At 38.1% G+C, this 25,884-nt stretch overlaps 1 protein-coding gene across 1 annotated transcript in view; it reads right to left on the bottom strand.

Moving 5' to 3' along the window:
- Positions 1-25,884, bottom strand: part of ITCH (itchy E3 ubiquitin protein ligase) — a 55,888-nt gene that overhangs the window by 20,544 nt on the left and 9,460 nt on the right. Inside the window, exons 2-9 of the mRNA XM_088529173.1 lie at positions 10,208-10,298; positions 7,501-7,639; positions 6,565-6,689; positions 5,223-5,360; positions 3,877-3,919; positions 1,552-1,721; positions 1,005-1,251; positions 24-119 (exon numbers count right to left, since the gene is read on the bottom strand). Coding sequence (XP_088385299.1) covers positions 24-119; positions 1,005-1,251; positions 1,552-1,721; positions 3,877-3,919; positions 5,223-5,360; positions 6,565-6,689; positions 7,501-7,639; positions 10,208-10,277 — 1,028 coding nt within the window. The 5' untranslated portion in view covers positions 10,278-10,298. The remainder of the gene's footprint in view (positions 1-23; positions 120-1,004; positions 1,252-1,551; positions 1,722-3,876; positions 3,920-5,222; positions 5,361-6,564; positions 6,690-7,500; positions 7,640-10,207; positions 10,299-25,884) is intronic.

Genomic DNA, 25,884 nt, shown 5'->3' on the forward strand with positions numbered 1-25,884 from the left:
TCAGATGACTTTTCCTGACTCACCCTGGAGGAAGAGGCTCTGGACGATCCCACGTTGTTCTTTTCTCCACATGATCTACGTAGTATACTCGACCATGTTGATCTACTCTTTGCTCCCAACTAAAAATAAAACAAAAATTTAATTTTTAAGCATATAAAATTGTTCATCTGCACAACTGTGAGAAACATTATAAATAAGCAACTTATAAAAACAAGCTGCAAGGAACATACTTATAACTAGTATTTAGTTCGTGAGCTGCACAAAATGCTGTACAATATAGAGTGGTATGATGTCCACATTAACAGTAATTATATTTCAGCTAGGCAAAGAATAAAATGTTACAGAAAACTGAAGCTAAATATCATGTCTATGCATACTACATTAGAAAGCAATTAAAACGATGTTTTGTACTGAATATCAAAACAATGTTACCTATGGAGCATAATCTCATTTTAGAATAGTATCATTCATTGAATTTATTCTCTCAAATATGCAACATTTGCATAGGTCATATATATGCAGAATTCTTCATATCGGCACTGAAAATGCAACATTTAGCACCAAACACAGCGTGGGAAAAAATCATATTGATTTTAATAGAAACAGCAAATAAAAGTCAAAAACTGACATATGATTTTTTCCAAGACTGCTTTGGTACTTCAGAACTACTCTGTGAGATAAGTCAAACTTCTATGCACTGCTTCAACTGCTGGCAAAATAAGGCAGATAACTTTTCACTAATTACACCATTCACACTGGGAATTCTTCATTCAATTCTTCTTCAAAGCAAAGTCAAGAAAACCTCCAAACTAAATATTGCAAGTATATTTGTTAGTGTGGTAACAGGTAACATGCCATAAATATTTTGTTTCGTAATACCTACTCTACATTACATCAAAAAGAAGAAACTACAAAAATCTAACCCCTCTCGCCCCTGCTCAAAAGCCCAACGCCGCGATCAAATCAAACAAACGTCACCACAAAAAAAATAAAGGAGTCCCTACCCAGGCGGAAGAGGACCTTGGCTGACTGTAGCAAGTGTCTGAGGTGGAGGATTTACTGGCTGGACTTGTCGTGACACGGGAGGAGTGGCCAGTGCTGCAGCCGCAGGGGCTGCGGTCCCGGCTGCTGTCCCCGCTGCTGTCCCCTCTGGGCTCTGCTCTGCGGAGGTGCTGGCAGCTGTGCCCGGCAGTGACGCCGCACTGGCCCCTTCGGCTTCTGTGGACGTGGCTGAAGGACCATTGGCACTGCCTGCGACACAGGAGAGCGACAAGGGAGCGTTGGTGTCTGAGTGCGCGCACACAGCCACCTATTTTGTACCTTACACAAAACCTCAGAAGAAGCTTTATCTTTCTTTAAAGAAACACTTTAATCCAAGAATTCCCATCAACTGCCCCAACTCTGGTATTTCTGATAGAAGATATATCATATCTTGGGCAGAATAAGCCGCCCAAGAGAAATTGCTCGGAAAAATGTACCAGTACCAGAAATTCAAATAGTGTGTACCATATAAGTAGCTCTGAAATGAATGCACGGCACTAGAGTACATACCAGCTACTGAAGTGGGTCTACGGGGTGTGGGTGGAGGTGGTCTAGAAGGCCTGGGAGGTCTGGAAGGTTTATAGCTCCCGTTTGTGAGTAGCGGAGAGTCACCGCCATTAACAGTCTTGTTTTCACTGGCAGCTGCATCTTCACAGCTTTCAAGGCCGTTTGAGTTAGTTCTTTGCAGGAAAACACAGAATGGAGAACTATTGTAAGAACTTATGAAAGGCATTAAATTTTATGGAAGACACTAATGCAACAAGGTGAGAGTCTTGCATTCGTTACGGATCACAAAAACCCAGTATTGCAATATATTTGTATAAACATAGCAAGAGTTCAACTTCAGAGCTGTATGAGGCATTTTACTTCTTTTGCTGAAAATTTCTTTTTCATTTCCCTATTCAATACACCTACCCTTTTGATTTTGCTGCTGAGCTATTTCCTCCCATGAATTCAGCTTGTTCTAGTGAGACAAGAAGCTAAGACCTGGGAATTGCGTATTTGCCCCACAGGGCTCAGAGCACACAGTACACTCAAATTCTAGAAGACTTCAGTAAGATTCACGAATTTTCCTCTGAGTTGTGGAAGTGTCTAGATCTTGTAGGTTCAAAACTATCAGTCTGAAGCAGTGTAACAGAGAATTCCAGACTTGAGCGTTGAAGTCTTAGTGAATAGTTGTAGGAATTACTATCCTCAGCCTTTTTCAGCCCCCAGAAACCTTAAATAACAGTTTTCAGGCACCCTGTACTGCTAGGTTATGGTTAGCTATATAGTATTCTGATATACCCAAAGCTTCTAAGTAATTGGATCTGAATCCTTATCTCCAAAGAATTTTGTTCTCAGAATTGTTTCAGAGAATCAAGTAAAATCATGTATAGTTGACCTTAATAACAAAATGTTAAATATACTTTTGCTCTACCTCTGGTATTGGGCACATGATTAATTTATACCATCCCATATCAACCCAGAAGAAATGTAAAATTACATGACTGTGCAAGTATGTACTAGTCATTAGTGATCTAAAGTTTATATGGCTAGTTTTTGGCAGCTACAAAAAGCTCAGTACTGTTACCTGAACATTAAGTCAAAAGCTTAACCTTTTCTCTTTCATAGATTTGACCTGTCACTTGAAGATATAATAACCCATCTCAGGTCAGTTTTATAGATACAAAAGCAAGCACTGCTATAGACATATTCCAGGTTCAGACCATGGGCATGACCATACAAAGGATGCTCAGAATGGACCTTTAATGAACACCAAGATCTCCACTGGTTGGGATGAAAACTATGCAGCTAATATTACCCAAACATGCACACATTCTGAACGCCCAAGCGTGGAAAACATTCTTCCAAGGGTGAAAAGAAACAGAGCAAAAATAAAACTGTCATGGGAAGACTCTAGACTACATAGCTAAGCAGTTACATTCGCCATGTATAAAAGAATGGTGAAATTGAACTCAGCTACTGCAGATGTCCCCCAAAAGTGTGGTGCATTGTACAGATTGTTAAGATTTCTGTAAGCACTGCAAAACTATCCAAAGTGGCTCTGAGCCCACTGAAGGTTAATGTGTCATGGAGTGTGGTCACACTTCCATGGCACCAAGCAGCAGGATAACCTCATATGGAACTTAAAAACTGCCTGTGCTAGACAGCTTCTGGCATCTTATTTAACAAACAAGAGAGTAAAAATAACTAGTGCCATTTACTCATCAGTGAGGACTTTCTACAAGTTTGTTAACCACTAAAGTCTTAAAAAAGTCTTTCAAAGAACCTCAACAATGGAGGCTATGTTCAACATGCACAAAAACAAGAAACACTCTGTACTTTGCAGTGAGATGACCCCTTTATAGACCAGTTCTGCTTGTTTAATTTTCTTTCATTAAAATAAGGTGTACTACCACTCTACTCTGAACAATTTCACACCATAAAGTTAGCCACGAATTTGCCTATGATACTGAAAAAAAAGCACTAAGGTAAAGAATTTTTCAGAACAATACGTTTAAGAATAATGCATGTGAAAAGATTCATATTTTTTGAACTATAAAGACAAATTAATATACAAAATTCAGCTTAATATCAGGCTTGCTTCAATTCTGTTCAAGACATTTACTATGCAAAGTATTGTGTATCCCTGGTCTCATTCTTGTTAAAACTCTTAACATAAATTGCCATCCTCACAACCGACGACAGGAGAATATGCATCACTTCAGCTACAGGGAATTATTTCTTGTTCAAGAATCTGCTTGGATCTTAACAGACACCTCATTATTGTCTTCCTCTCAGTACAATAAAAAGAATTAAAAAAAAAAAAAAAAAAGGAAAAGAAAGTCTTACCGTGCATCATTCTTTGCTCTGGAGGTATCATTCTGTGTAGGACCTTAAATACCAGAAAGAAAAAGACAATAAAAGTATAAGCAGCATTCTGAACGATTTTCAAGTTAAAAAGCAGTCTTTAATGTCCAAATAGCAATGTGCTACCACATGCTGTTTCTCCATAGTCTCATTTCAAGGCTCCGTGTATGTGCATAACTACTGCTGCTATGAAGTATAAAAGCAGTAATATTTTCTCCTTATGGAAGACAGGACAATATTTAACTATATGAATATATTAAATATTTCAATAAAATTCTTTCCTGTCTGTGCAGCAATAACAAGCAGTTTTATCCACTCTTCCAAGTGGATCTGGCTTTTCGTATTTTCTCCCTTGTTTCAATGATGACAGGAGAAGCAGGTAGGATCACAACTTCTCTAAAATCTTCTCTCCAGTCGGCTAGCAAGAAACTATAAGGCCTTTTCTTTTTGGGGTTCTCTATGCTGGACCCTCCCCTTGTTCTGTAAATTATTTAGCATCAGGGCATTTAAGCAGGTGCAGCATGTGCCTCCTTTCCAAACAGAATTATAGCAGCTCAGCCCAGATCTGCAAACATTTTGCAGCTGCTTATTCAGCTATCTTGCAAATATTTGCCTTTTGTGGCAGCACTCATGATACTGGAATACGGAGCACTGAACTGCTCATTCATTTAGATAGCACAAATACTTCAGTTTCACAGAATTAAACAAATATTATTAACAAGGAAGTCTGTTACCAATTTTGATGGGAACTACATATAGATCTAAGTCAGAGAGAAGAATGTAGTAATGTAAAGGCTTATGGAAATATGAAGTTAATGGACTGTGCAAGGAAGTGACTTTAATTCCAGCAAATGAAATGCCTTAATCTAAGATACAAAAGCTGATTGAGTAAACAGCATAGCAGTTTAGCTTGCCCAACAAGAATCCATTGCATGTCTGCAAGATTTCATTCCTTCCTCTTACGCTCCAGCGTGCTGATCGTTGGGAAACCCTCTGCTAAGCTTCCACTTGTAAGTCAAGGTCTTTCTTGCACTGGGGAGCCCAACCCTAGACACTACTCAATTCTCTGCCTGCATTCCTTCTGTTTACTAGCACCTTCTTCTCAACTCAGAAGGTGAATTTCAGGAAGCAAAAGTAATAAAAGCACAGATGAAAAATAAGTACACATTAGGAAACTCTGTTATATTTACTATAATAACCACTATATATCAGTGGTTTCTATAGTAAAATACTATGTTAAACCTTCCAGGAAAAAAAAAAAAAAAAAAAAAAAAGCTTTGTATACCACAGACTACAACCATTGTAGCCTTGAATTGAATAATACTCACTTCTTACACTTGAGGCATCGCCATTGGTTAGGAGCTCAGGATCTACCTGCATCCCATCTAGACAGACGGACAAATCTCCTACCACTTCGGCTGGCTCTCTGTCTCCAACAAGGTGCAATGTCACAACTACCTGCTCAACTGAAAATGTACAGCAAAAAAAAAGGAACATTATGATACATTACATTAAAATAAAAAGTAGATTTTATTCAAGAGAAAATCACAGACCACGACACTCAAGAGAAAAATTGCAGAATGACAGTTCTATGTCCATAAAATTCTGTTTTGGATAAAATCAGTCATTCCTAAATATCAGTAAAAAGATATTGTTTCTATGAAAAGAGGAAAAACAGAGCATAAGCTCATTTCCACTTAAGGAAAGGAACATAGTTTCAGTAGCAGAAATTCAAGCTTCTGCTCATACTTCTGAATCAAATAGTAGAGCTGACCTCAAAAGTTTGGAAATGTATTTCATATTTTAATTCCTTTAGTGTAGATATCAATTCTATCTTCAGATTAAAAGATTCTACATTTATCTAATCACAAGATCCACAGTTAAAATGAAAAGATTTTGTATATATTCTGAAACCAAAAAATACTTGCAAGGTAGACTGCAATGTGTGAAACACAATCATAAGTACTCTTGAAATGGTTTGAACCAAATTCATTGAATTACAGTAGGATTTCTGGTGTCAGACAGAACAATGTAGTTACCCAAGGTAATTTTCAGTCATATTCAGCAAGAGTAACACTGCCAGGGGGACAGCTTGCAGCAGTGCTACTAACATGCTAACACTACCATATACACATTGAAGACTCCAGCAGTAAACACAGCATCAAAGGACAAGAATGACGAGACAAGGTTTTATGTTGTAGCAACATAAAATCTGTAGTGGGGAGAAATTTTGTATTTCCCTTTCAAGCTCCACAGGATGCACATATTGCCTAAAGACTATATAGTTCTGAGATGAATAATACAATATTATCCATCCTTATAACACTATCTAGAAGAGAAAAAAATAAACTTCATATATTTTCTTGTCTAGAATCATGAACATATGAGTATTCTCACAATTCTAATTTTCAATTAGGCTTTCATTATTGCATATACTAGTTAAATGAAAACATCATGTTTTCAACGACACCACAGCAAATTGTAATATTAAGAAAAATACACACACACACTGCACAGGTGTGAGAGATGTGTTGTCCTTCAATGCAATCTGCAGTAGCAAAAGTCTGTAGCAAAGGGAACTCCTATGACGCACCATTCTTCAAAGATTTGCAGCAGCACTCATGTTTACAGATGTCCAAAAAAATCTGTTCCTTTTCATCCTATACTTACGCTTCATACTGTTGGATTTCAAAGTCTCACGAATATCCAGAGCAGCACTTCCCAGAAGAACATCAGATTTTAGTGTCTGATGGCTCCAGACTCGAAAGTTTAATTTGCTCACAGGAGTGACAATTCTAAGAGAAGAGAGGAAAAAACAAAAACCACACACACGAGAGAAAAAAGTTTCAAGATTATTCATATTGTGAGTACTTTGTTTTAAATGAAAGAAAAAAAAAAAAACACAATATCTACATGTAACCAAGGTAAGAAAAAAACACTTATTCTTGCAGCTTCGCATTTCACAAATGTTCAGAGTTTCTGTGCCCTGACGTTTGAATTATTCACATGCAGCTGAAGACAACAAATTTGCTTGCTGAAGAGGTTATTTGATAATTCATGATTTTCCATAGAAAGGAACGTATCAAAAGCTGATTGTTCCTCTAATAAGCTGCCACATACTTAAACCATGCTACAAAAAAGAACCGAGAACATATGCAAAATTATTTAACATTTTAATAGAATACATTTTCTGAGAACAGAAGATTACATCTTCCAAGACTAAATGATTCAAAGAACTTTCCATGTCATACTCAGGAGCAGAATGTATTACTTTTATGTTATCCCAATTTGATTATGTTCTTAGAGAATAGGTTTCAAGCTTGTTTCAATTTTACTCCATTACAAATGAAATAATTCAAATAAGAGTTCAACTGTTCATTTTTACTTTCCTTTTATTTTCTCAATGCTTTTCTTAAATGCACATGCTCCAGAAATTATACAGATATCTTCATATCATGCAAAACAGAACACATGGCTTAAAAGAAAAAAAAGGCAAAGCAATAAAACACAAAAACAAATAAACAGAACCCCTCAAGTCTGATGTCAGTTATATAGCATTCACTTAGCTCAAATAATCCAGCTGGAAAGGAAAACCATCAAACCTACACTGTAAGATGCTGCTTCCACTTCGGACTATATGTGTTGTTGCATTTTTCTGTCCTCCTTGACTGTCCATCTACAGAGACTTCCACATAAGGGCTAGGTCCAAACCATTTATTTTTTTCTTTTAGTTTTGCTGAAATAACTGTTAAAGAGAAGAAAACAACAATGAACTCAACGAGACTTCAACTGCAAATGATGTTTTTCAGTTGGGTGCTTCAGTAGCCAAGTGTCAGGCCACTGATCTTTGACAATAATGCTCAAGAAAATAAATGTAAGAAATGCACAAAAGGCTTACTCTTGTATTCCAGGCCATTTTATACAATGTAACAACTCACAAAAAAACCTAAAACACTCAACTATATTTTTTCTCGAGGATCAGACACTATAAATGGGAATCATCAGTATAAGATCCACAAATGTGTGAAGGTTGAACATAGAAAATATTTTCTTTAATCTCTAGTAGTCCCAAAAACTCTTTTATTTTATTTTATTTTATTTTATTTTTTTACTCTCGCCTGTCAAGAAGCCCAAAAGACAATTTATTTCCCTCACTGAAGAGCCATGGGCAGTTGTTTGGCCTCTTCTGCCAAAACTAACTAAAAGTCAGAGATGTTTTTTGTGCTAAGGTTCCTATAGCAAAGCAAACTTCCAGAAAAACTAGCCACATGTAAACTCCAAGTTTCAATAACTACCTACTTTTCTAAGCAAAGCCAAACCCGCACAGGACATGGAACGCTTTAGAGCTTTAGTTGTGCCACTGAGTGCATTATTGATATCAATGTCTGGACAGTGACGACTCATCATCCTTCTCCTGTTTATCTGTTTGTTGTTGTTTTTAAATCAACCTCAGTGACAGGGATGCTCTCTTGCCAAACGCTCTGATACTTCTCCCTCCATTTAGCCAAAGAAAACTATGGGTGCACCTGCCCTCCCTCAGTGTCCCTTTATTCACAGGCAAGGAATGTTCTTGGATACCTCAAGAACATTAAGCTCACAAAACAGAACTTAAAACCAATATATTACCATTTCTAGTTGACTACTGAACTCCATTCTGTTCTGACTAATGACAGTCTGGTGTCCTCTATTTTCATCCTCCATCTCAGCTGCACTACAGGCTTTAAAAAAAAAAAAAAAAGGGCCGACTAATTCAAGCCCATATGGCTAATCTACCTAGATTCCCTTTATAGGCTACACTCCTTCAGAGATTTAGAGAAGTAGCTTAGCATAAAGTGCTCTAAGTTGCTCCAAAGGGAACTTCTTTCTCTTTGTATTGCAGAGATCCTATGGAAATTTTCTTTCATTAGCTACCGTTAGTCCTAAATGGCTCCCCCACTTCCCTTTGCATCACCAGCATTTAAACATTGCAGCATCTCATGCCTCAGCTTCCTTAAGGCATCAAGAGCTGGTTTGATACAGCACAACTCTGCAGTGCTCTACCTCTTTTCAAGGCTCTTACTTGCACAGACAAGCTGAAAGCTCACTTAAAACTACAGTGAAAACAGCAAAGCCAAAAGAGGAGGAAGGGGTGTTTATAGAACTTTCTACATAAACAGGAAAGACAGCTTGTACAGGAAATCGCTTTCTTGCAGATTGTGACTGAAGTTCTAAAGAAATTAAGAATCAAACATCTCCAGAGTCCACAGTCGAAAGAGGAGACATCTCTTCAGCTTCACTTTCTCTGTATAAATCATAGACCTTTTAACAGGACAAACCTTAGGCACCCTTTTCACTCCCAGCTCTGCAGAACACAACCTCCTTGTACAGTTCACCAATCTTTCTCTCCAACACCTAGGCATGCAGACAAGATTTCTCTGAAAGTCCCACTGCCCCTCAAAACAAAAGGAGAACTTGACCTTTTGTGATAGCTAGAGACAGTATATAATTTACCTAGTTTCACTCTTCTGCCTACTTTTAAGCTGCCACCTGTTTTTGGTGATTCTTTTCCTCCCTGTGATACAAAGTTTGTGAAACTTCTACATACACCCACGCATATTCCACGCTAAGGGTGCCATATTTACACGTGCTGCTTCCAAGCAAAGACAGAAACACATCCACACACCTCCTATTCCCATGCTTCAGAATTCAACCTTGACCTGTCAGGAATATTTGCTGGGTCGAAAACAAGTGAGAAAACTTGAGGCTAAAGTCTGAACAGCTGCTTTGTTGGTAGCTACTGCAAGAAGTATGCCATGGAAATCCACTCCCATGCAATCTGCAGGTGCTCACTAACTGTAATATTCTCACTAACACTCTAAAGCTCCTTTACAACACTGGTCATAGGAATGTCCTAACAAATGACAGCCAAGAATTCAAATTTTATAAACATCCGTTCAGATTCACTTGGTTTGATTATTAAATAATTGAGTTAGATTCAATGTTATGTCAAGTCTTGGCAGCAGAAAAGAATACTATATTATGTTCCCATATTTAGAAGAGAATTAAAAAATAATTGTTTCTTTCTTCCCTTCAGGAAAACCTATCATTTCAGAAAGGCACTTCAAATAAAACCCTGAGTAAAACAGCAAGGTTTCTGCTAGGTCATGATGATGTAGTACCAGCAGGTTTTAGCTTGCTACTAGTCTCAAGTTTTGAACTACTCCAAACTTCCTGAAACACATCATACTAGTGATGTCTACTGAATTAGGCAAAAAAAACCAAAAGGTTTTGCTTCTATGCTTTTAAGCAGAAAATATTGTTTCAAAAGACCTACCAGTGATTTGAAGCTGTGATTTCATGGAAAATCCACTGGCTGATCCGGACCTGGACCCACTGCCAGCCATAATATGGGCTGGATCTTGAATCTGGATAAAGAGGAAATATAAAAGTTTAAAACCTCAGAGAACCTAAAAAACAAATTGACCACTTTTTGATGTGCAGATACACTGGAAGCAAAACCATCACACTTTTCTTTCTAGCTGTTTTCCATTTTCTCAAAGTACAAAATACGGTCCACAAAGGGCCTAGTCTCTATCATTACATCACATGCAAACACACACACACAAAAAAAAAGTCTCTTGATTTGCCAGTTAACTGAGCGTGAGTACTTTCTAGTTTTTGCAAAATTTACTGCACAGCTCTTGTGTCTGCAAATCTCTGTCATTTTTAATGGCATCAATCCTGGATAAAAAGTTTACCTAGCAAAGACAAGTTCTACGTGGTCTAAAAAACAAAATCCATGAGTTCTCCACAAACATTCCTTCTTTTTTAGCCAAAGGAAATTAGAATGTAAATTTTAGATTTAGAAAAGCCTGTTTCTATGCGTCTTTGCTTCCACTTGCTCAGATCAAGTCTACCAATGCAGTCTGGAACTCTGCAACATGTTATTCTAAAGAGGAAAGTTATTAATTGTCAAAGAAGATGCAACAAATTTCTCTTATAGCCCCATATTCCCCCTCTACCAAAGTAGTCTGAATGTTCCATTGCCCTCTGCCAAGCACAGCGAGTGGAGAGATTCCCACTGTACTTGGAACTTAATTTACTCTCTGGTTACAGAGAAGTGGTGGAACAGGGACAAGATGTGTCATATAACTTTGATGTTAACAAATATAAATGAAATGTGTTACCTTTAATTTAAATCAAAGGTAATGTTGGAATTATCCAGACAACCTTGGCTCTTATCTGTTTTTAAAATATACTCCCAACCTTTCTTAGCTGCTATATATATTGGTAATTATATGTATTTGCAATGTTATGTATTTTAATAACATGATTATGAGATATCAAATGATAATATGGTATTATAATACCATTTATTAATAAATGCACAGCAGGATTTACCCGCAGGGGAATGAATAGGATTGAAATTACCACTTTCCTCCCCAGTTTCGTACTTCAGTCCCTCCCACATAACGTCTTCAAAGTGTCCCGTGACCATGACCTGCTGTAGCTTCACACACACCCCCGGGAGGTTCCTTTGTGCAGCGCCGAGGATGCCCTGGACAAGCAGGGCCCCTGGAGCTCCTCTCACACCCCTGGGCTGCCAAATCAGAATCCTCAGGCAGACCAGGTTTCCCGTACCAGATCCCCGGTCATTTCCTGCACACAACTTATTTCCAAGAAAGGAAGTTATGTGTTCACTTAAGCCGCTGATGTTTGTATCTCCAGCACAAAAGGCTACACATAGGCATTTCCCAGCTGATAACAGCACTAACGGACTGAATACTAAGTGAAGGAGTTAGCAGCATGCCATGCAAAACACAAATTGGGAGGAAAATGGATTTGAATATTGCGAATTCCATTTCAGAAGCTGCAGTTTCAAATAAAAGTCTATACTCTGCAATAACATTGTTACTCCAGGCACATTGCAAAAGCTACAAAATAGGAAGCATGTTACAGCTTCAGTAGCATATAGTGCTATTGGTGGAATTAAGTGTTTTTAATTACTAAATTATGGATGTAAATAACATAAATCTAAGTCTTGCTAGAGTGTGAAAGCTTTTAATGTAAGTAATTTCAGAAGTAGTCTAAAATTTAACAGACTTTAGAAGACAATTCTTAATTCTGAATTGCAATTAGTTCTACCAAACTTAAGCAGGTATTCCTAATGCTTCATGAAAGCAGCTGAATAAAGCACCTAGACCAATACAGACGTATAAAATGGCCTAAAGGAGTTTGCATTAAAGAGCTGCTATTTTCCACCTGGAGAAATAACATTGCACATAATACAAATGCAATTACTGAAAGTGCTAATTACTTTACATTTGAAGTCATAAGGAAAGCACATACAGCATACATTCACTCAGAAATATGTTAAAGCCAATTTTCATTTATATGCCTGAAAAATACACTCATAAAACAATCTTCATAATATTTGATCTCATTTTCATTGAAAATAGCAGGAAAAACAATTCTAGCAGCTTTGTCACAAGAAAAATGACTGTCCTGCACATCCACAAATAAATCAACGACATTGAGCCTAGAAGAGACCTGCAGTCTTTACCAATAATCATCTTTAGTAGAATTTCAAGAAATGACAGCCTCTCAATACTTCTAAATGCAAGAACCACAATGTTATACACTCACCCTGCAATTGGGTACCCCATTAAGGCTCTTTCCTGCCATGTCTTTCCTTTCTAACCCATATGTAAAACTCATATTTAATTATCTTTGATACCTCTTTCCCCATCCATTTTAGCTGGATCATTTTAGCTCGATTTTACCTCTATTCTCGTCAACAGCAATAGGGACTTGGCCATTCCTGGGCAGCCACAGCTGCCTGGAACTAAAATGGCCCATACAGAAGCTGTGTGAGAAAAGCTGACGCCCGGTTTTGAAGTAAACACAACATTTTCCCTTTGTGCATTTCATTGTAAGCAGACTGCAAACAAGAGTCTCCACACAAGCCTTTGTATCAGTACAGTTAAATTTAGTTTATCTGTGACTTAAAAAAAAATCAAATTGGGCATATAAAAAGATATAATACATCATAATATGGGACTTTTTTTTTTTTAATAAAATAGTGGCAGTATTCTACATTCCATGAAAAGTCAATGTTGTGATTCCAGGCAAATAGTTGTGTGAGCAACCATGCCTTCACACACGAAATTCTTAACACTGACTGTGGTTTAACTCTACTTCCTTTCCAACTGCCTCCCAGTTGGAAGGGAAGAGACGACTGCTTTGAAGCAATACGATAAAAGGGACTTCATGAACAAAAGCATCATTCAAGAAATCAATACAGACAAGGTGCGTCAGCTTTATAAACTCATTGCCAGGCAACAAAAGCTGAAGGTAATGAAGGCACTTTTTCCTGAGTATAGGCTCAGGTTCTTTTTCCTGCAGTAGAACCAAATATATGTAATATAAACATATCTTTATAAATGTTTTTGTTATTAAAAAAGCTATAGTAAGCTCACATTGCCATTTCACTCCCATTTAGGGTAGAAAAAAACAAGCAGGGGAGAAGACCTGCCTCTCTGGAGCATGATCATATAAGCTTAATTTTCTTAGGAAACAAGACTACAGAAAGTGTTTGGTATATAAAAAGGTGTAATAATAGAGCATAATAGGAGACCAATGTTTTCAATCAGCAGAAATAATCATTTGAATTCTCTCAGGAATGACTTAAGTGGCTGCTTATATCTTCCCAATTGGACTCATTTTTGTAATGTGTTACAATATCATGTAGATTACAGCATAAATCCCTCTGTTTTGGTCACCACTTATACAGTCCTTGCAGAAAGTCACACTGAACCACGCAGCAATGCTTGTTGATTTTAAATCACCTGACAACCCTCAATTTTAAGTCACCTACTATTTTTCTACTGTTTTCAAAGAGCTGAAAGGCAGCTTTCATTCTTTTTCTTTTGCGCTTGCAAATGAATCACAAATCGTTACCATATCATCCAAACATCCAGGACAAAAAATAACTGCCTTGGAGTAATGAAGTTGGTCCACAAACCTTCTGGGGATTCACAGGGCTTTCACTCCCACCTCTGGCTTAGTTTTTTCCTAGAAAAGCCTCCCCTGAGGCATGAACTCTTGCTGTAAGGCCAAATTACATCAGCTTCGGTGGTTTAATCCAAGACAGCTAACTTCAACACCAACTTTACATGGCAGCAGGAAGAAAAGGAAGAAAATCTAGAGTCCAGATACACCAGCACATTCAGAAACAAGGCAGCAGGAAAGGCCTTTCTTTTAGCAAATCATGAGACAAACTAGAGAAAAGAGAAGCTTTTAGCCATGCTCCATTGAAACAAAAGATAAGAAAAGAGAAGGAGCTTCTTACCACAAAAAGCAAGGGCATAAATAGCAAGAAAATGCTATTTAAGTTTTAAAAGTTGTGTTTAAATATCTGCATGTCAGATGTAACACAGATATGTCCCTTTTACAGGGGATTAATTTTTAATCAACAGATATGCAACTATACTGCATGCAGCTGAGATCAGACCACGTATTTCAGAGAAAATTCCAAGTCACTTGCTCCTGCTTATGTTGTACTTTTTGTGTGTAAGAACTTAAACACAACTACTGTCTCCACCCTAATCTTGTAACCTCTCCTTAGCTGCAGGCTTGCTTGGTAACTTTCTTGTTTTAAAAGATGATGGTAAACTCACACCTATTTTAAGTGCTCAAGTTTCACCCTTTAAAAAAGAATTTTAAAAATTCTTTCTGTCATTTTACATTTTATTGGCTTTTTCTTTAAATAAGCTTTAAGAAAAATTGTTCAGTTCTGCCCAAGCAAAAAGAATTAAGTTAAATAAGAGCAGTCAATAAAGGAAAAGAATAGACAAATTATGAGAAAACAGAGCAGAAGTTGGAAAAGGAAGCAATTACAAGTTTTGCTCAGTAGATATTTGCACAAGAAAAGGAAACAAACAAGTTTTTAAGAGTAGAAGAATGCATCTTAGCTCCCTTAGCCATTACTGCACATGCACAGCACTGCTCCAGTGCACCAAACACAGCGCTGGGCTGTTTTCAGCAGCACCCCTGCTGCACTGTAAAATCCAGATGCTTAAATCATGTCTCGACCAGATGTGAAATACAGAGCAATCTGAGTCCAAAGGTAAACGCTAAGCAGCTCAGGTCTCACAATTCCTCAAACCAACTTTTGCACCCAATTTACGCTGTATCTTTATTGCAGCTATTCAGAGCAAGGGTGTAACTCTCACTACACAAAAGCTCTATAACTTCCACAACAAAACTCAAGAACAGTACCAAGCATCGTCCCAGTGTCACATCAGCTGTTATGGGTCATATTCATGTACAACCCCAGAATAAAAATTTATCACACTTTAAACTTTTTCAATCGTTTGAATGGTAGGCACAGAAACAACTGCAAAAAACGGATTTAGGCTGAAGTAAAAATGTTATTGCTGCACCAGCAAACACTCATGTTTAGCTAACAAAGCCAAGAAGACTGAGGAAAGGGCAGAACAAGTTTCCTTGAGTGCTGTGCAAGCCTGACAGAGAAGTGCAGTACAGAAGTGCACACTTGCTACACAAGTAAATTCCTGATTGATATCTGCACTATCACCATCTGCACAGGTCAGAGACAGCACAGACATGCCAGCTAACACAACAAGCACACTGCCCTTTTTCTGCATATATGTTTACTTTAGCTATTTACAGAGCTAGCATACAGGCCACTGCTCTGATAAGCATTGAGGTGCATGTTCAGAGACAACGCTGTGTCCCATAACGTCCCCAGGGCAAGCTGAGGAAGCACAGGCTGGCTGAGCAGGCAGAAAGCTTGGAGAGAGCTGGCTGAAGGGCAGAGCTCAGAGGGTTGTGAGCAGCCACACAGCCTAGTAGGAGGCCTGTAGCTAGTGCTATAGCCCTCAGCAGATACTGGGTCCAGTTTTTTGTTCAACTTCATGAAGGCCTTGGATGAAGGGATGGAGTGTCCCCTCAGCACATTTGCTGATGGCACCAAACTGGAGTGGTGGCTGATACTCCAGAGGGCAGTGCTGCAATTCAAAGGGACCTGGATAGCCCCAAGAGTTGGGCAGGGGAACTTCATGAAGTTCAACAAGGGCAGGTGCACAGGCACCTGGGGAGGAACGACCCCATGCACCAGCACAGGCTGGGGACTGACCTGCTGTAAAGAAACCTCTACCGCTCCTGGTGAACAACCTGACCCTGTCCCAGCAATGTGGCCTCATCACCAAGAAGGCCAAGTGCTTTCAGGGTTGCACTGGGAAGAACGTAGCCAGGAGATATCAAAGGAGAAGGTCAGCCCTACTGAGGCCATAGCTACAGTGCTGTATCCAGGACTGGCCTTTACAGCACAAGAGAGACACAGAACTACTGGAACGAGTTCAGGAAATGGCTACTAAAATGGTGAAGGGACTGCAGCATCTGTCATAGGAGAAAAGGCTGAGAGAACTGGGGCTGTTCAGCCTGTAGAAGACTGAGGAGTGATCTTACGACTATGTATAAATATCTGATGGGAGGGTGTAAAGATGATGCAGCAAAATATGTGCTTTTCAATTGGTACAAACTGAAACACAGGAAGTTCTGCCTGAATATAAGGAAAAACTTCTCTACTGTGAGGGTGACAGAGCTCGGGAACACGTTGCCCAGTGAGGCTCTTTAATCTTAGTCTTTGGCAATACTCAAAAGGCCTCTGGACAGGGTCCTTAGCAAGTAGGTGACTGCTTGATCACAAGGGGTGGATTAGAGGATCTCCAAAGGCCCCTTGCAACCTCACCTCTCCTGCAAGTCCATGCTTTTAGAGTGTCTTCAATATACTACCTACAAGTATAGTTTTCTGGGAAATACATTGTATTCTGGTACTTCGGTAAGCAACTGGCATGACCTTCAGAGGTTGTGATGATGCAAAGCAAGGTATATAAACCATGAAACACAGAAGAGCCGCTCAGCTTCTGCTCTTTTCCTACGGTGGACTGTCTACCGAGAAACCCTTGGCACTGAAGTAGAACCCCTATCCATTTTGGTGTCTTTAAAGATACAAGCAAGAGCTTTTAAGTTTTGACATCTAATTATACAACACATATGACCTACCGTAATTTTTGGCTCAACCTATTAGCCACTTTATCATCAGTCTGCTTACAGACTACCATCTCTCTTCCTCTCTTTTCAAAAATAGTGGTATATCAGCATCAGAAATCACATGTCCCTTAAATCAAATGGGTTAATCATATTTGTGTGTGGGAATGCCTGAATCTGTTCTAGACTCATATCATCATGAATCTTCTATTCAAATTTCTGCAACAAGCAAACATATTGTGTAGAGAAGTCTAATGAAAATATTAAGGTTGGTATGAGCAAATAAAGAATGGAAATATGCCAGGAAAGGACCAGGAAAAACAAAAACCAGGTGAGCAAAGGTTAAAAGAGTAGCTTTTATTGGTAACAAAGGACACTTCTTGTAGCAATAAAATTGAGGAATGTGTTTGTGTCAAGACCAGAATGCCTTTGCTCTGATAAAACTGCAGGTGCCTGGCCGGTAGAAGAGCCTTTTCTTTTTTAAAGATGGGAATGGCAACAGGGTTCGGGCACATGCCACATACATTTTCCTTTTCCTGTGCACCCAAAGGAAACCATTCTGCAGCTATAAAAATGCATATATTCCAAATAAGGGAAAACCACAGAGAGCAAGCAAGATTACAGGGGCCAATTCCCAAACCAAAAGCTACCCTATAGCAGCTATTGACTCCTACAGGGTTTAAAAGATCTATCCAAAGAGTAGTTCCTTGTCCCCAAGAGAGCAAGAAACAGTTCAGCGGCTGCCGAGTGGCAAGAGTTCCTAGTTATTAGTTTCTGTTGCACTAGTTTGCTGCAACCTCATGCACAAAAGTGAACAGTGAGTCTGTACCTTACTGATACCTTAGACTAGGACCAAAAGATGACTCTGTTCTTTGCATTACGAACAGATTTAAAATTGTAGTGATAAATGACCAGGGAACTCCCAACAGCCTCAGATATTTTTTGTAAAAACACTGGAACAATTCTGCAAGACCAGTCCTCAAGGACTGTTTTTCCTGAGCATCTACATTGATATCTAGCCTCAAAGAGGAATCTAACATAGAAAATGTTATAATATGCAGTTAAATTGGAAAGGATAAGAAATATTGATCCTGGCTACTCAAATAAAAAGACTGCCCACAAAAGGTAAAAGTAGTCTTAGAATTTTGAAACAAGACACCCAGATGACACTCACCACCAGCAATCACCGGTGTTCCTCAAGCAAACCTCACAGGTTAGAAAAACCTGCCCATCAACATAAATCTGCAAATTCCAACAGCACTGCTTGCAATTCAAATTAAACTATGTCATCAGGCCTCCCAAAGACTAGCAGCAGAACAAAACAGAATTTATTCATTAGCATTTCTGTGCACACAAAAATCTCCTTCTATATCTCAATAGAAATATTACACTTGACCTTTTCTGCATACATTGATATAGAATAAAATTGTTTTTTAAAAAAGAAAAAGATATGCAAAGAAACAGTATTGTAACATGCAAAAATAAAAGATATAATTTGTTAATTTTCCTTTTCTGTAATATATCACTCTTTCTCCAACCATAAGGTGTTCTCAAAGACACTAAAACTGATGTAGGCAGAAGAGAGACACGGGCAAAACAGGCTTTGCTACCAACTCAGATAATCTGCCGCGCGATTTCCTATGATCAGTTGTTCTTCATAACTCAAAAAATGTTAAGCTTTGACTAATTTTTAATATATGTTGAGATTGGGGATAAAAGACAAAAGTGTACACAAACATCATACGCCTTCTGATGAATTCCAAGGAGTCTGGCAAGAAAAGCCACAGCAGAGCTGCAGAAGATAATTAAAACCATTTGTGAAAACAGAGAGAGAGTCTATTTTTATTTCAGCTCTTTCCTTGTCATGGCACAATCCATTTCAAGGAGGACGATAATTTGTATATGCAAACCACTAAGCTAAAACTGCTTCACTACTGTAATCTTGAGAGTGCAGTACTTAAAATGGTTAGTTCTTAAATACCAGAGTTGGAAGACAAGATATATTAAACGTGGCAAGCTTTTTAACACAAAATAGAGTTTTAAAGTATTTGTAGGTATGCAAGGGAAGAGTTAGTGAAACCTACTGCTTTGTAACTAGTAAAGCACATTTTAAACTATGCTGGAGTTGCTGACATTAACCTATCAGGCCTCCTGCATTTTATTAACCATAGCATTAAATAATCCATTTCACCTTTTCTATCTCTTAAAAAAAAGTCTATGGCTATAATATTGCATTGACTTAAAGCTAAACATCAAAATACTCATGCAATGAGTTCTCACTAAAAGTTTTCACTGTTAGTGCACATCCAGAGCAATATTATCAGATCTGGCCTGGGAAGTAAGCAGGTACCCTCAAGGCAAGGTAAGCAGTCTGTCATTCAAAAGAACAAGTATTCAGGTTTTATTCCTTTTACATCTGAAAACAACCAAAGTGTTATCAGGGCCAGAAATACACTTGCAAAACAGAAGTCTAAGAGTTTGTGCTCTTTTATCCATCTCTTAACGGGTGAAACACTCATTTTCCAAGCTCCCTCTTCAAGCAGCCTACTCTATGTGTCAGGATTTAAAAAAAAAAAAAAAAAATCAATGTTGGATGACCTTTTTTAATGGAGGTACAAAGCTATATATCTGACTGCAGAACATAATTAATCAAAAAGAACTAATCAACCTGAGCCCCAAATCTGCCTCCCTAGCAGCTGGTCTACTGTGAGTGCAGACAATTACACCACATTCATTTATGGATGGCTTAAAAAAAAGTTCTGCTTACAACAGATAGCTTATATTCATGAGCTGAAAACTATCAGCAGATAATATCATGATTAGTGTTGCTGCCTTGAAGAGGTGAAGGTTCCAGAATTGGTCGTAACCAATGATACATTGGACCAAGTTCTCAGAGTGAGCAATATTCTCAATTTCTCACACAAAAGTACCTTTCTGGCACGATAAAATCCCTAAGTTTCTCTAACCTTACACAATTCCTCCAGAGTCTTATTATAGATCTCCTATAAAACGTGTCAGGTCCCAGCAATCAGAGCTATCACATCCTGTAGAAATTATAGTGTTCTCTCCTAATTCTTCCACTTCTTTGCAACCTGAACTGTTTCCTGTACTGTGTTTTGGGGAATAAAGCTCTCTGGAAAAAAAAAAAAAAATGTATATTGATGGTGTTACTTCAGTGCCATCCTTCCTGAGACAGGAAGGAAATACAGTTAACGAGCAAAATAGTACATAACAGGCTTGTATTGACTAAAGTCTAATGGGCAAAGGCTTTTTCTATTTTATTTTATTCTTTTAAAGAAAGCACTGTTTTCCAGGCTTCGAAATATAAAATGTCTTAAAAGCATAAATCACATTTTCCAGTGGCAATTCTCAAAAAAAAATTCCCCAGGTGAAAAGCAGCTGGTGTGCCCATATAGTTTATAAGCAGTCACTATTAACTGCGCGCTAACAGTAAACAGATTAGATGTCTACAAGCACTAGTCCTTCCTTTGAGTAGCACTTGTTTCATAAAGATAATATATCTAGAGCATACAGCCTACCCAAATAAGATTCCACTGCATTCATAGAAATATTTGCATTTGTTTTACAGCTTGGAGGTTACATTTCTCATTCTGCATGGGTTAGATCATATTTAGACCTACAGTACTTTTAACCTTCAGCCAGCTCTGAGGTTAAGCAGTTTATATAAAGTAAAATTCTAATCAGCGGCACCTTAGAGTCAAATATTAATGCTGATGTTAACAGTGGCAGATTATTTTAGATTTTACCTTAAAAGCATGAAAAGCAGTTTTCTAAAGCAATTTACCCAAGCCCTCCTCCTGCCTTTTGCTGTAACACTGCGAAGAGTTTATCTGGAGGCCCTCTGCTTATCACTACTTTAGACACACTAGTGTGGAAAGATGGTCACCAAAATCTACTGACCATAAGCTGCTTATTGACTGTATTCAATTAATTTTTAATTAGGGTAATCCAATAATCTTAACGTGATTGCCCTGACTAGAAAAAAAAAAAAAAAGTCAAAACCAAGTTATTTCTCCTCCCCACTCTTTAGACAAACTTCTTCCTTGAAATCTATTAACAGATGAGCACATGGGAGAGAGCTTTTAAATGACCTCCCCTTTTCCTATCTTGTAGTAGCTTCACAGTTTTACTGAAAAGCAAGAAGTTATTAGTAATAGTCAGGAAAAATACTGATGAACACTTCCAAATCTAAACAAGAAAAATATTCCAAGTTAAAAGGTTTCTTCACACAATATACATGAAAAAGTCAAAAGGAACAAAAATATCATAAAACAAACAGAAATTTTGCCTCTTGTGATCCCAAGTGCCTACAATTTAGGGGTGGGGGAGAGCCAAAATACGTAGGCAGCCAGTAATGCTGAAGCAATGGTAGAAAGCCTTGTGAAAATCTTCACGCTGGCCGAAAACACGTCTGCTTTGTTTTACTCTTAAACAATCCTGGATGTAGTCTAAACAACTCACCAGAAACATTTATCTTATCTCAGAACCTTTTTTCCTTCATGTATTTTAGTTCTTTTCTGAGCATACTTAAAAATACGTTATCTAAAAAGGATCCTAAAGTAATGCAAATAAAAGTGTGCTCCTGAAATACCATGCAAGGAAACACGGGTACCTTAAAATGAGAGCACAATTCTATGAATCATTTTCTGATTTCCTCCCGAATGCTTTTTATAGAATTGCAGAATAATTTCATTTGGAGAGGACTCTGGAGGTCACCCAGACCGACACCTCATTGGAAACAGGGCCAGCCTCAAGTCAGACCACTAATTCAGTATATTGAAATACTGAATACCAGTGAAATAGGTGAACTCCAAACACAACCCATTTTCTGTCCTAAGCAGTCACCCTCCAGCAAAGTTCAATTACAAAGCCAGTTTCCATTTCACAGGACATTCCTCAGAGCCGGGAAAGTTTACTTTAAGAGTTCATGCTAACAGTAAATCAAACTGTTTTACTAATATCTGAAGTAAAATCTACACATTCTAAAAAGCATTTTGTTTGGCAAGATTTATTTTGTTTCACAATTAAACTTTCAGAAGTGCAATTCTCTTTAAACGGAAATCCGTAAATTTACTTTAACTGGTTTCAAATTTAAAAACGGGGAACACCTTCCATGCTAACTTTCTGAAGCATTCTCCAACTCACTGCTTTCCAAAAATAATTCTAGAGTTAGCAAATTACTACTATTCTTTTATCATGTTATGATGCATGCTTATTTGCACCTTTTAATAAAAGTAGGTAAAAACAAAACCACCGCACAAGTACTTCTCTTTTCATGCTTACCAAGAAGGTTCTTTTGGGCTATTTTCTTTTTAAAGAACATTATTGTTTTTTCATTTTCCACATTGTTCATATCATACACCTTCAAGGAGAATTAAAATAAATAGTTTCCAAATGCTGTATTTAAAAATGGGTCTGCCTAATACCTTTTAACTTGTGTTAACTTACAACGTCTTCTTCTGGTCTGTTAGCTTCCTTGAAGGAAATAACTTGACTAAACAGCTACTTAACTTTGTTACATGCCCATTTTTCACCTCCTCTTTTCCCATCTTTCTAGAAATTCCTTGCCTTTCAGCTTCACTATTGCACTTTTATTAAGGTGCCTCTTACCAGTCTTTCACTAGTGCTGAGTCTTTAAAGAACGTTTGGTTAGAGTTAAATGTGACTTACTGCAGCTATGCCCACATCAGCAAGGAGTACAGAGTGCAAATGAAGATCTTTTACCTAAAGTGATTAAAGTTATTTTGAACATAGATCTACTTAAATGACTAGTACTAGAGGTGAACAAAAGCGCTGTCACATACTTGTGTCTTCAAATAGGATGCAAGCTCTAATTTCTGCTCCAACCTAAGCAATTCATAGGAGAGGGCCAGACCACAGAGCTCTCTGCTTTGGGTGGAATGAAGGGAGGTAACTTGAGTGCTGCTATCCATGTAAATGCAAACACTTGCTTTTATAAAAATAATACATTTCAAGCAGTATTAAGCATCTGCAGAGATTTCTCTGCTTGCTCATTGATTGCTTTTCTCATTGATTCTATGCATAGCAGATAAAATTGTATGTAAGTTAAAACTTTGGTAGTCATGTTTGAGCTCCAACTCCCTTGAGTGACTCTTCAGGTTCCTGAAAGGTTCCCAAGGACCAGAAGAGAGCAAATGTCACTCCTCTTTTCAAGACAGGTGAAATGAGGACCTAGGAAACTACAAGATGGACAGCCTAACCTCAATCCCATGCAAGGTTGAGGAATCCTAGAAACCATTTCCAAACATACTGAAGACAAGCAGGTGTATGGAGTAGTCAGCATTGATTTATGAAGGGAAAATCATGCCTGACCAACCTGAGAGGCCTCTACAGTAAAACAAGTGGCTTGGTGGATGAGAGACACTCACATCAAAAGCCATGCTAAAGCCAAGGTAAACAATGTTTCCCATAACATCTTCAAAGACAAACCGATGAAATTCAGACTAGATCAACAGACTGTGGAGTGGCCTGAAAACTGCCTTGTACACATGGCTATCAGGGGCACAAAGCCCAGCAGGAGACCAGTCACTAGCAGTGCACCCTGGGGACCAACTCTGGGGCCAATATAGTTTAATGTCTTCATTACAGACCTGGATGAAGGACAGAGTGCCTCCTCAGCATGTTTGCTCATGGTACCAAATTGGCAGGAGTGGCTGATACTCCAGAGGAACCTGGGTTGAATGATGCCATCCAGAGGGACCTGGACAGCTTGCAGAGATGGGCAGAGGAACCTCAATAAGTCCAAAGGGAGATGCAAAGGGACCTTTTCACTGCATATAAATACTTGACTGGGGGGAAGGATCCATACTTCTCCTAAGACCTGTATCCAAATCCACTGCACAAGCCTATGCTAGGTACTTGTCTTTTAAAAACAACCTCCAATTATCTGATTGCTGATCTTTATGATAAAGAACAAATGATACAGCTTGAGACCATCTTCTACAAACTGCCTATGACCAGCTCATAGGAAGATGTGGGTTAGCTTCAATTAATAACAACCAAGTAACATGAGATAAAAAATAGAAAATAAATCAAAAAGCAAGACCAAATTTAGCCATTTCCACAGAAAGAATGTCATTATACATCTTATATACACACTGATTTCCTGAATTATTTTAATTTTCTTTTTCAGATAAGTTGCCTCATAAAACATTCATATGTCATTGCTTTGGAACCCATGGTATTCCTTCATTATTTATATAACATCGGAGATGGGGAAGTCATTGAATGTCAAGGTTGATTTTCTGTTTACTCAAAAAGGTATCGCTATTGTGTTATTGGCACATGCCCATATGCTTCTACCTTTAAGAAATTCCTTCCTTTTCATTCTTATGGGGTAACTTGCCAGAGCAAGTCTGGATAGCTATTTGTGTTATTCTTTATCTCTCCCATGCACCTACAAAACTTCTAAAATCCAAGCTTTGTAACCAACTTACCTTATTTTGCATTAAAAAAAATGTTAATCTATGCATTACTTTAATTTGGGCCAGAACCTTACTAAGAGCCTGTTCATCCTCCTACAAGCTCCGGCTGGACACTCACATAAATATTCCAAAGTGTAGTGAAAAACATCAAAAACACACTTTCACTTACAGTGGGAAAAAAAAAAAACAAAACACTATGCTGACAAAAATCCCACTGACCCACTGATATATATAGGTACCTTTCCTATGGAGTCATACACATAGCTGCATATTAAGCTGACAAATTCACATCAGCATGCACTTCCACCAACCTAACCTTATGGTTACAACATACTTACTATCATTCACCCAATTCACAGCTCCAAGTGTGTACAGTTTAGGTCAATTAACTTATCTAAGAAATACCCAATGACAACATAGTCCACATTACACAGTTCTGTTTTGCTCTTTTTTAGCTAAAAAGGTCAAATTCATTACCTTCATGAACAAGCTTCAGAAACACTGCAGAACTGTTAGCCCTTAATTTGCTTCCCATGGGGAGGGAGAGAAAATAGTGACCGATATGTCACTGCTCCACAGTCACTGGAGCACCAATGTAGCTTTTACATGTATTTCAAAGGTCTTTGAAGGGTCTACAAGAATCTAATACAAGCAGTCTCTAAATTATAAACTGTCATAGGAAAATAAAATACAAGGCTACCACCTTCTCTTTCACCACCTAGCTTGCAGCTTTCGAACACGCAGCTTTAGAAGCAGTTACATTCTTGGTTATTACTGACAGAGGAGAGCATCTACAGAAGGTTCTGTAGTCTATGCCAGTTTGTTTTGCTTTTGTTTATCAGTGGTTCAAACACACCTTTAGTTAACCAAATCTATATAAAGCTCTCAGTCATGGGGAGATGAAGGAAGAAAGCTTGACCATTAAATTGCTGTTAACTGTATTCATCACTAAGAGCTGCTTTATGCCTGTTCTTCTGTACAATTATATTTGCAGCAGTAACACTTGCCAAGGCTCCTCCTCTAAGGAGCATAAAAACGAAGTACCAGACATGCATCAACTTTTCTCTCATGAACACGCACAGAAAAATATCAAAAAATGATCTTCCTTGACAAGAATCACCTTGCTGAACAGTTTCACTGCAGGCATTCAAGCAATAAACCAAATCACAACAGACTGGATAGATTCACAGTTCAGCCTAGCAAGGACTACCCAAGAAATGATGATTCATTCTCTGACACCAATGACATAACTGCAAATCTAAGATATGCTGATTATTTGAAATTTCTGGACGAGAAAGACCTTTGTCACCTGCTGCTTATAACCAAACCAGCAAATGAAGTGGAAGGAGGTGTAGCTTCTCTTGATTAACTTGGAGATTCAGAAGAATAAGATCAGACTCTGAACTATCGTATCCAACATACTACATTTCTTACAATTAACTATTTACCATGATATGGATACACATGCATT

Source organism: Tinamus guttatus, unplaced genomic scaffold (assembly GCF_059628265.1).
Source record: "Tinamus guttatus ecotype Peru unplaced genomic scaffold, ASM5962826v1 Tinamus_guttatus_pri_ptg000326l, whole genome shotgun sequence".
Taxonomy (NCBI): domain Eukaryota; kingdom Metazoa; phylum Chordata; class Aves; order Tinamiformes; family Tinamidae; genus Tinamus; species Tinamus guttatus.